This window comes from Athene cunicularia, assembly GCF_003259725.1.
Source record: "Athene cunicularia isolate RWA chromosome 1 unlocalized genomic scaffold, athCun1 chr1_part1, whole genome shotgun sequence".
Taxonomy (NCBI): Eukaryota; Metazoa; Chordata; class Aves; order Strigiformes; family Strigidae; genus Athene; species Athene cunicularia.
The window spans coordinates 27,813,916-27,824,374 of record NW_020799091.1 but is presented as its reverse complement, the minus strand read 5'-3'; the positions used below and the strand labels follow the sequence as shown (position 1 = coordinate 27,824,374).

Genomic DNA, 10,459 nt, shown 5'->3' with positions numbered 1-10,459 from the left:
TAAACAACATTCCTCAGTCACAGACAAGAACATGATGATCAGCTTCCTTGAATAGCTACTTAAAAGACAAATGATGAATTTATTCCCCATTCTCTGTGGAGTGGCATTTTTTCACATGCTGACGTGCTGTGATGAGCACTTTATGATGCATAGCTGACTGGCTCTAATACCACTTGATCCTTTATAAATTAAGAGGCAAGAGGCTGCAGCCTATCATGTAACTCCATTACTGGGATTTGGATTAAGAGTGTCTTGCACATGTTATTGTCTTTCTTCTAGCTGCTACATGTTAGGTGCCTTGAGAATAGCTTTTGGAAACGTTTTTCTCAAGTCATCCTTTTACTGCCCATCTGGGCTCTCTGAAAGGATCTATTTGCCAGTGAGCTGCATAAGCCCAAGTCTGAGGGAAAATACAGCAATCAGCAGAGAAAAAGCGTAAGTTTAGAAAGAAATTTTTCACTTTCATTCCATCTGCATTGCAAAACCTCATCCTGACTACTAGAGCAAATGCTTTAATTTGCATAATTATTTCTAGGTTCATACTACAGAGATTTTACTTGTTATACTATGGCAGTGACTGTTTACCCAAGAGATCTGTTACAGTAGGTGGGTACAATAATGGGTATAGTATAGTATAGTATAGTATAGTATAGTATAGTATAGTATAGTATAGTATAGTATAGTATAGTATAGTATAGTATAGTATAGTATCTTTCATTTTTGAGAGTTGGTGGGGTTTTAAAGTCTGAATACAGCTTACTTGTTCCTGCATTGTCCCGTAGTACAGGGCTTCCTGCCGCAGTGCATCCCTCTCTCCCCAAGTCCCACAGCCTCTGTACACCCAGCATATCATCCATGTAGAATTTTATGGGAAGAAGTAGAATTAATGGGAAGGAGGGAAATGAGAGTTTAGAGCTCCTTCTCCCCTCTGCCATAACAGAGAAACCAGACATACTGTTATTCCTGCTGTGGCCCAAGGGAAACAAGGCAGAGGACCAGTGGGACTAAGCAGGGCTGTGCACAGCCAGGCCAAATCCTGTAGCATGATGGAGAGAAGACAGATTTCAATCTATATGAACAGGACCTTCTCCTTCCTGAAAGGCAGAATGTTTAAATCCAGCTGGGTGTCTTTTCACTTGTGGGCAACTGGGCTTTGGTTTGTGCAGCAGAAAGCTAAGAGGTGCAATTAGCAACTTTGATAGTTGGACATTGTCTCTTGATGCGTCTTCCATGGTGATAGATATGGTTACTTTTATTCTTCCAGACAATTCTTTTCCTCCATCAAATCAAATCAACATAGTCAAGAGAGGATATAAGCCCCCGTCTGTGTACAGGATGATACCTATAAATCACTAGAGGCCAGCTCCAGGCAGTAGCACTGCCAGCCACTACTGTGGAAGTCTTGGCAGACTCACCAAGAAGCTTTTGCTACCTCACAAAACTCTGAGGCATATCAGAACTGAGGACAACAATCATTAGATACTCTGTCACCTACACAGTGCAGCTTTCCAGAGCAAATGAAATTAGAGTGTAACTGTTGTCAAGTGAGCTTTCTTGTTTCGTTAAGACTTTTTCCCCATCACTAGCTATGTGATGCTACCATAATGCTATTAGAATGTGTAACATTCGCAAAATCAGCCACGTATTCTCACAGTCAAACTGTTATCACAACCAGAGGTGGGCTAAGCGTACCTACGCTCTGATCCACTTCATACACTCGTGATCCCTGGACTTCTTAAATGTCAAAGTTACATCCTGAGACAAATCAGGGAAGTATCATGAGCGGTTTATTCTGTCCTTATGCTTCTCTTAAACACCTGCTTTTGGCTACTGAATGAGACAAATAGTGGGCTAGATGGATCTTCAATATGACCTAGTACAACTATTCTTATAGCCTCTAATAAAAGAAGATTGTGGAGCAGCCAGGGAATTCTGGAGGCACTGCCCTTCGGAGGGAAGGCACACACATGCTCCAGTGGTAGGCAGCCATCCAAAATGCTAAAGGTAGATGGGTGGCAATAAACTCCGGAGATAAGCTACAGAATGAGTTTACAACAACAAATACTAATGGTCTTAAGCTATTTTATGAAGTTCTTGCAAAATGCCAGAGCCAGCTATTGCATGTCTGAGCTCCTTAAACACTTAAACATCAAAGCTATTTTTTTAAAGTTGATTTATACAAGTCAAAAGAAGTTACGTAATTTTCAGTTAAAACTTGCAGACTACAGAAATAACATCCCAATTTTTTTCCTCATAATCTTTTCTGGCTAATGGATTTTTGGGCCAAGTTTCTGCCCTTCATACTTTTATATAGCCCAGTTATAGTTCTGCAGCTCTTTCAGCGCAGTTTGAGAAGAGCAGCTGAAGTTAAATTGAATTTGAGCTGCTGTGGTCCTGTCCTCTGCCCTGGGGAAGCCATGCAATGCCAGCCATGCTGTTCTGTCCCTCTCTGTTGTCTTGCTGCTGGCATTTGTGCAACCAGAAGGTGAGTGTCTCCAGGAAACTATTAGTTTGGCTGAAGATGAACCACTTCTTTCTTTTGCTGAGCTGGTTTTCAGTCAGATCATCTCCCTCAAATACTTCAAGTAGCGTGGAGATGAGGAGGCAGACGTGCATGGTCAGGGACAGGAGAAAAGGGCAGACTTTGCAGCCTCACTTTAGCTGTGTATTGGCTGCTGAGGAGCTCTGCTGCTAGCAAAAGTATGAGACACCCTGGTTCTGCAGGTCATTGGATGATGCAGTTTGCAGGTTTAGTTGAGATCTTTAATTTGATCCATAGGCTCTCAGAAAAGGCCACTCTGGTACAAATGGATCAACCAGAACACTGGGATAGTTTACATTCTTTCAGCAATTTGCCTGTCGTAAGAGGACATTAAAGAACTCCCTGACCCTTATTTTGAGAGTGTTTCTTCTCCTTTTAAGTTCCAGTGATGTTCTTTCTGTGGTTCCTATACAAGCCTCTGATTTAATTCCTTATCAGTTTTTATTAGAAGTACACATTTAAATCAAGTACATTTTCTCTCTCACACCTGCCTCTCCCCATGCTGATCATCAGTGATGATGCCTCTGAAGCAAAACACTTGACTCACAATTCACTGGCAATCATTGCCTCCTAATATTCTCAGCACAGGTAGTGACATCATACAGACAAGGTTGCTCCTGATGCAAGAGAAGGGATATTTTAACATTTCTTCTCTCACCATATCAGTAAAAGGAGCAGTTATAGCCTCAGTCTAATGACGGAAGGGACAGGAAGGCTGTACAAAGCCACCGGACGCAGGAGTTCCCACACCAGCCAGCCAAACGTGACTTTAACTTCTCCCTCTACACCAGTAAATCTACTCTTGTTTAGAGATCTCAGAAGTGGAAACAGAATCACATATCTTCCAGCAAAAATTATTTAAAGTTTATTTCTGTGATCTACTTCACTATGTTTACTATGGCTTAGATTATGGATAAAACAGGCACTCATGTTGTTTGCTTATAAACCAGTTGCTAAAACTCACAACTACTGGATGAAGAGTTTTAGTAAAAATATTTAAACTTAATAGGAGCATCTGACTGTCAATCTTATGATTAAAAATTTATATCACAGGTAATTCAAAACTGGGTTTTTTAAAATATGGTAGAACAATTAAGAAATAAAATCTCCCTTGGAGATCCAACAGTGTTTTAAATGTAACTGTTTGCCAGAGTAAAATGTTTTACTGTCAAGACCAGCTGCAAAGGAAAAAAGTTGAAGACCATTTTCCCCTTCAGAAGAGTCTACACGTAAAAGCTGCTATAATATTTACTGCTGCTGCCATAGGGGTTTAATCCTTCCTCTTTGAATACCAATGGGTACAGGATTGGTCCTTGAAAATGTGTTTCCTCTGCCTTGTAAAGTACACTATTTCATGAAAAACTTCATTTAATAGGAGTTGTCATGGTTACCAGCATAGGAGTGCTTTTGTGAATATGATGATCATTCACTGAGTATATGTGAAGGGCTCAGGATACTCACCAGAAGCCAGAACTGTCTCACTGACATCATAAAAGTGACACCAAGTCTGTTGTCTGCTTTTCTAGTAAACTTTTCACACATGTGGCACCACATGACACTTGTTAGCACTCTTTTAAACATGACAACTGAAACATTTCCACTGTGCCAATACATGCTTCCATCAAGGAAGAAACCAAGCAAACATTTGAGCATCACCTAACACACACTCTGGCTCACGCATTGCTTCCCCAACTCAGCAAGTCCACAGAAGACCATCGGCCATCCATCCATCAGCCAGCACAGATTAGAGCAGCCTCTGGCCACACAGGCTAAGAATACCTGGAAATATGTGCAAATTTGTAGGTCTATATCCAGCCATTGATATCTTGAAAGCACCTCTCCAGTCCCAGTGGAGTCCCAGATGGCCTTGTTTGGATTGTGCTTGTACACTCTCTCTTGCAGGGCACCAAAGGAGAGGTGCAGTGTAACACCAGCAGCTGATCATCAGAAAAAGGGGAATTTACCTGCATGACCACTGCATCCCTTCACATAAGTGTTGCATGTAGCCCTTGTTCACCAGGCTTTCCACATTCAGTGCTGTCCAAACTGGTGCTAAGATCTTCTAGGTTCCCTCACACCAGTGAGGGCTGAAACAAGGTTTGGAGCAAAGGCTCACCTCTTATTTTATCTAGGATGTCAGTACAGATCAGTCCACTCACAGAGCCTGGGGACTAATTGGTTATTGTTTGGCACAGAGCCGCTGCACTAAAGTCCAAGCCTGGGTACTGATCCTGGTACTTACATGCAGCAAACCCACTGATAACATCCACTGAAAAGATCTGGCTGAATGGGATTACTTGCATTGTGAGGGCAAGATTAATTCCTTAAAGTCCATGATACAGAGTCACCTCGACTTTACTTCCCTTGAAAAGGGCTTTCCATAGCCCAGCTTAGTCAAGCCTCCTACCAGATGCTTGCACAGAGATGGGGTACAGCTTCAGTCCCCCTTGTACTCCTCCCATTGAGTTCTGGGCTTCAGGATGATATAAGAAAGGGACTCCAAATACTCAAGTTTTTACAGCAGTTGTTACTGAGTGCTAGAAGTTTTCAATAAAAATTTTAATATACTAGAAGTCAAGTAAAAAAGAGCAATTTGCTTATAAAATACATATTTGCTGCACTGTACCATGAACTTTGGTAGAAGTGTGCATGCTAGGGTTTTCAAATGAAACTTAAAAGAGCAGGACCTGGGAACCAAACTCTGTTAAACCCCACTGAAAACCCTTGCCTCAGTGCTTTGAAGAAACAGCTTTTTATTGTATAGTTGTATTTTACCTCAAAATTGTAGCATTTTAGGAGGTTAGGTGTCTGGCTTGAGACCTACCACAAATGAAACTGACCTCATCATAACCCTTAAAAAAACCCAACAACCCAACAGTCTATGTGAGAAACTGCCACAAATATTTTGGCAACATTTACCAGTCTGAAAGTCAGCCTTTTAAGGCTGACCTAGCATGAAGACTGAACCACATGCCAAGCCATAACTCTCCTCCTCCTTCCAAAACTGCAATTGTCTCAAGTTTTTTTTTTAATCCACAGCCCAATATCTTAAGTCCAGTAGTGAATGTTAACAAAGTCTTGACCTGCAGAGTGCTAATTTCCACTGGGACCACTAAAGGAGAAAACCTTTTCTATAAATGCCAGACCCTGTAAACTGAGAAGTTCATCACTGCAACACCTAGAGTGGGATGGAAAGTGCCAGGAATGGAATCCAGAACCCCTTATTAGGGGAGAGATTCTGTCTCCAGAGTCAGGTAGTATAGGATGGAGACAGCATGATTATAGTCCATTTTGAAAAGTTTTAGTTGGGAATGAAAATTCCATCTTTTAACATCTTTTCAATTTTTTCATCTACAGTACTGAATCCTCTGCTAAGCTAGTTTCTTGGTTTGTCTCCCCAAAACTAGGAGGACTCTCTCTAATTTATAGCATAATGTCAGAAGGAACTGCAGTGGCATCTGACCCCTTTTCTTTTGGATTTGCACAGAAAAAGGGAGACATCCAAAATGCTGCATGAAAAAAAAAAAACAGAATTGAGTGCTTTTTTCCCCAGCAGAGCACCCTTATCACCAGAATTTCAGTTACATCAAAAGGGACATATTTTTCTCCTCTCTCCCTACTCTGCAGTGAAGCTCTGCCACTGTATAGAAAGAAATATAGGGGAGAAGATAGAACCATTCTGTAAGTGATTCTAGAATCAGTAGGATATTCACACGGGGAATGAATAAAACAGCCACTTCTTTTTGCTCACTTCTCTTTGGGATGGAGAACCAGACTCTCACTATTCTGCTTATGCTCCATTCTCACAACTGGTGCAGGAAAGATGATATCCCAGCAGGCAGAATTCAGGGAGCAGAAAAGAGATTGAAATTTGAATCCAGGTGTGGATTCATCAGGGAAATCAATGTTTTTGACTCTTCTGTTTTTGCACATGGATGATCTGATGCGGTTCATCTTTCAGCTTTCCACTTTGCCCTCCTTCAGCTCGAGGCTATCGCTCACCCACACCATGTTCTCGGAAACTAAGACCATTACATGAGGGATAAGGAGGAGGTTCTGCTGCCTGCATTTGCTTCTGCAAGGGCAGTGGTTATAGCAACTGGATACGAGCTAAAATAGTTAATCTTGTACAGTCTGGACATACAGCACCAGGCACACTGACAGTTTCCTTTGGAAAGTAGACATCTCCTGATCAGTCACCATGTAGGACTTACCATGATAACAGATTTGAACAGAGTCATAAAAATTTGCTTTACATCCTCTTTCAAGTACCTTAAGTCCTATTTTAGATCTGGCCCTAGGCAACTAGAAGGAACTTTCTGCAGAACTAGCATTCAGTTCATGTCTTCAGTGTTTGGTTTTGACAACAAAGTGCTTTACTTTTCTTATCTTTGAAGATGTCTCCTGATACTTTTGTGTCTGAGTTTTTCTGACCACTGCTATTAAATGCTGTGTAATGAAAGGCTTGAAATTGGAGGAAATTTAACCTAGGAATATTTTCACTGTTATCCTTATTTTTAAACTGATATCACAGCCTCAGAGTATAAGAAAATAATTAAAACTTAACTTCTTTTTTGAATAAACCCTACAGAGGAGCTAATGTTAAGCACAGATAACAGAAAATCTAAGTAAAGGCCAGGACTTAACACCTCATTCATTAAAATCTCTGAAATGCTTCAAATTTAAAGCAGAGGAGTCTCCTTTTCACCATAATTATGTGAAAGAACAGAACAAAACAGAGTTAAATGAGGCAAATATATAAATAAGAGAGCCTAGAGTTTGTGGTAGCATTACTTACTATCTTAATTATATATTTCCTTCAAATGTTTCTTTTTTCCCTCCCCGGGACAGATGGAATAAATTAATCTTAAATGCAGCATAAAATCTATTCCAGTCCCTCTCATATGCCAGTGTTTAAACATAACTAACTAGAATAATAAAAGTCAGAGATGGAAAAGATCTATTAGCTGGCCACCTAAAATTTTACATATAGAAATGTATCAATTTAACTAAATCTATTTCTAAATATTTAAGGAGGTTTGGTTACATCTTAAATCCACTCAACAGTGGCTAGAGTCAATTTATTTCATTTTGAAATCCCACTTAAAAGCAAATGGAAGTGACCTGCATTTAAGCACAGTTGCAGTAACTAAATGAATGCATGTGTGTAGACTAAGAATCAGAGAGACAGCAAGATTTGTCCAGTACTAGTAACACAGACTGCCGATACCTCCTTTGTGGGGACTCAGGGTCCTCCATGACCATTGCAGTTGATGGAGAATAAATATTTACCCAAAACAGAGACCCAAGCTGGGAATCAAGATATACTGAATTGTTGTCTCAGTTTTGCTTCTCTCTAGCCTTAAACGAATCTCTTAATGAAACACTGTCTGAAAACACGTTAATGCCTCTTACCTGGATATGATGATTCAGATATTAGCAAGCTGAGAACCAGCTCATGTCATGTTTACTTTCACAGCCATGCACATAATTTTGGTCCTAGTCCTAAAAGAAATTGTATGCATTTAATTTTGTGAGTAAATTGGTTTGGATAGCAGTCTACCAGTCACAAAGGGTAGAAGAGTTTGTTTCCATATGTCCTGAACTACTATGTAGGTACCTGTACAGGACTGTTCTGTATGAGCACTTTATATACCATTTTGTCCAAACTAGCTTTGAGCAACTTGCTGAGGGAAAGATGGAAGAGGGATTGTAATGAAAGGGGATTATTCCATACCTAAAGCCTTACATTTATGGGAATGTTTATGCCAACATAGCCAAATATTCAAAACAGATTAGATACCAACTTTCCTGTCTAATGATTTTTTCCTAAATCTTGATGAATAGTAGAGACCGAAAGTTTCTTCCAAAGATCACTGGAGACACACAGTGGCCTGACCTGTGATGCTGGGAGGCTGCAGGACTGTACATGAGCCCAGTGCCTCTCCATGTTAGAGCAATGGGAATTCACCAGTTTCATACCAAGCAGTTCTGGGTTTGGTGCCCACTAACAACACCTTGACAGTTCTTCCCAAGATGTTCTCCTTTCACTTGATTTCACAATGGTCCTACCCACAACCAGATTATTTTAGAGAAGCAGGACCATGTGCTATTAGAGACAACAATGGCATAAATAACATCCAGTGTGAGCCTGTTAAACAATGTTAGATGTTACTGTTAATTTGTCCTATTATGTACAGCTTGATAGACCTTGGCAAGCATGAATGTGTCTTAAAATGAAGGACATCGATGCCATGCAATATACACATAGCTTAAAAAAACACTGGCGGCAATTTAAACGAGCGTAGCACTTCTTATATCAATGTAAGATTGTCTTGTGAAGTCTATTTTTATATTCTGGTCCATTTTATGTCTCAGATGTTTAGATTTTCACTATTTTTTTTCTTTCTTGTAAGGCACAAAAAGTAAAAGGTAGAAGAAAATAATCTTTTAAACAAAAACCAACTATTTTTCATTTATGATCGCTTTCTGCATGTGGCCATTTTCTGCAACTGATAGAAATATGGTAGTCATTACAGATTTTTTAGGAGAAAGTTGCAATTCATCAAAGCTGACACAAAACATTAATGGAAGAGATTTCCCAGTTCTGAGGCAGATTTATTTATTTGAATTGTCCCACAATATCTGGATTGTGGGAAACACAGAACACCACCTCCCAGTTTTGTGCTTAAACCTGATTCAGAAGAGACATGAGGCTGAGAGCACTGGGGTTGTTCAGCCTGGAGAAGGCTCCAAGGAGACCTTACAGCAGCCTTCCAGTACTTAAGGGGGGCTATAGGAAAGATGGGGAAGGACTGTTTATCAGGGAGTGTAGCGATAGGACAAGGGGTAACTGCTTTAAACTGAAAGAGGGTAGATTCAGATTAGATAGAAGGAAGAAATTCTTCACTGTGAAAGTGGTGAGACACTGGCACAGGTTGCCCAGAGAAGCTGTGGCTGCCCCCTCCCTGGCAGTGTTTAAGACCAGGTTGGACAGGGCTTTGAGCAACCTGGGCTAGTGGAAGGTGTCCCTGCGCATGGCAGGGGTTGGAACTGGATGATCTTTAAGGTCACTTCCAGACCAAACCATTCCATGATTCTATGAGTGCTGGTCTTGCAGCACAAGCTAACAGATCAGTTCTGCCCCTCCTCTTGTAATCTGCTACAGTCTGAATGGCAAGTGAATTAAGCGAAGATGGGGGTTTTTTTGGCTGAGTGAGATCTTGGTTCACACCTACATGGGTGAATATTTGTATTTATTTTAAATGGAGAAACAGCCAGGCATGCATGACATGCACAGAATACAGGAGCTCAACTTTTCCCTGGGCTCTCATGTTATTGAATGTGACTGCCCTGCTACCGGTAGGTTTTCCTACATCAGCATTTCTTCACAGGCAGCATTCAAAATGCTCCTTTTGCCTCACATCATTTTTTGTCATCATTACAGAAATTCTCACAGGGTTGGAAAACCATCCCCTGCTCAGTTCTGTGTGTAATTTCAAAGTGATTGTATTCGATGTAATGAGCACATGCCAGGCAGCACTAAGGGAGACTGGAGAAAGCTCAATACAGCGAAAGATTTCAAATAAAAGGCTGTTAACAGCAGATACTCCAAAACCAGATGGCTAGTAAGGACGTCCATCCAACAAGGCTCTCTGAACTTTCACTGGATATGGGGCGCTGCACCTTTCAGCCCTTCTTCCAACTGGAAAAACAAAAGTGATACAATGAAGGTGCCGAAGTAGTTTCTAAAATAGGAGCCCCTTTAGGCACGGTGGACCGCCGGCAGGCGCGGATAAAAGGTTTTCTCTGCGGGACGAAGGGTTTTGGAGGGGAGCAGATGAGGCAGGCGGTCCCCTTCCCCTCCAAGCGGGGTCCCCGCGGCAGGCGGGAGAGGGGAAGGGGGGCCCGGCGCCC

The 10,459-nt window shown here is 41.1% G+C and overlaps 1 protein-coding gene across 1 annotated transcript in view; it reads left to right on the top strand.

Moving 5' to 3' along the window:
* Positions 1-260: 260 nt before the first annotated feature.
* FAM124A (family with sequence similarity 124 member A) overlaps positions 261-10,459 on the top strand; it is a 55,215-nt gene continuing 45,016 nt past the window's right edge. The window contains exon 1 of the mRNA XM_026856628.1: positions 261-435. Coding sequence (XP_026712429.1) covers positions 287-435 — 149 coding nt within the window. The 5' untranslated portion in view covers positions 261-286. The remainder of the gene's footprint in view (positions 436-10,459) is intronic.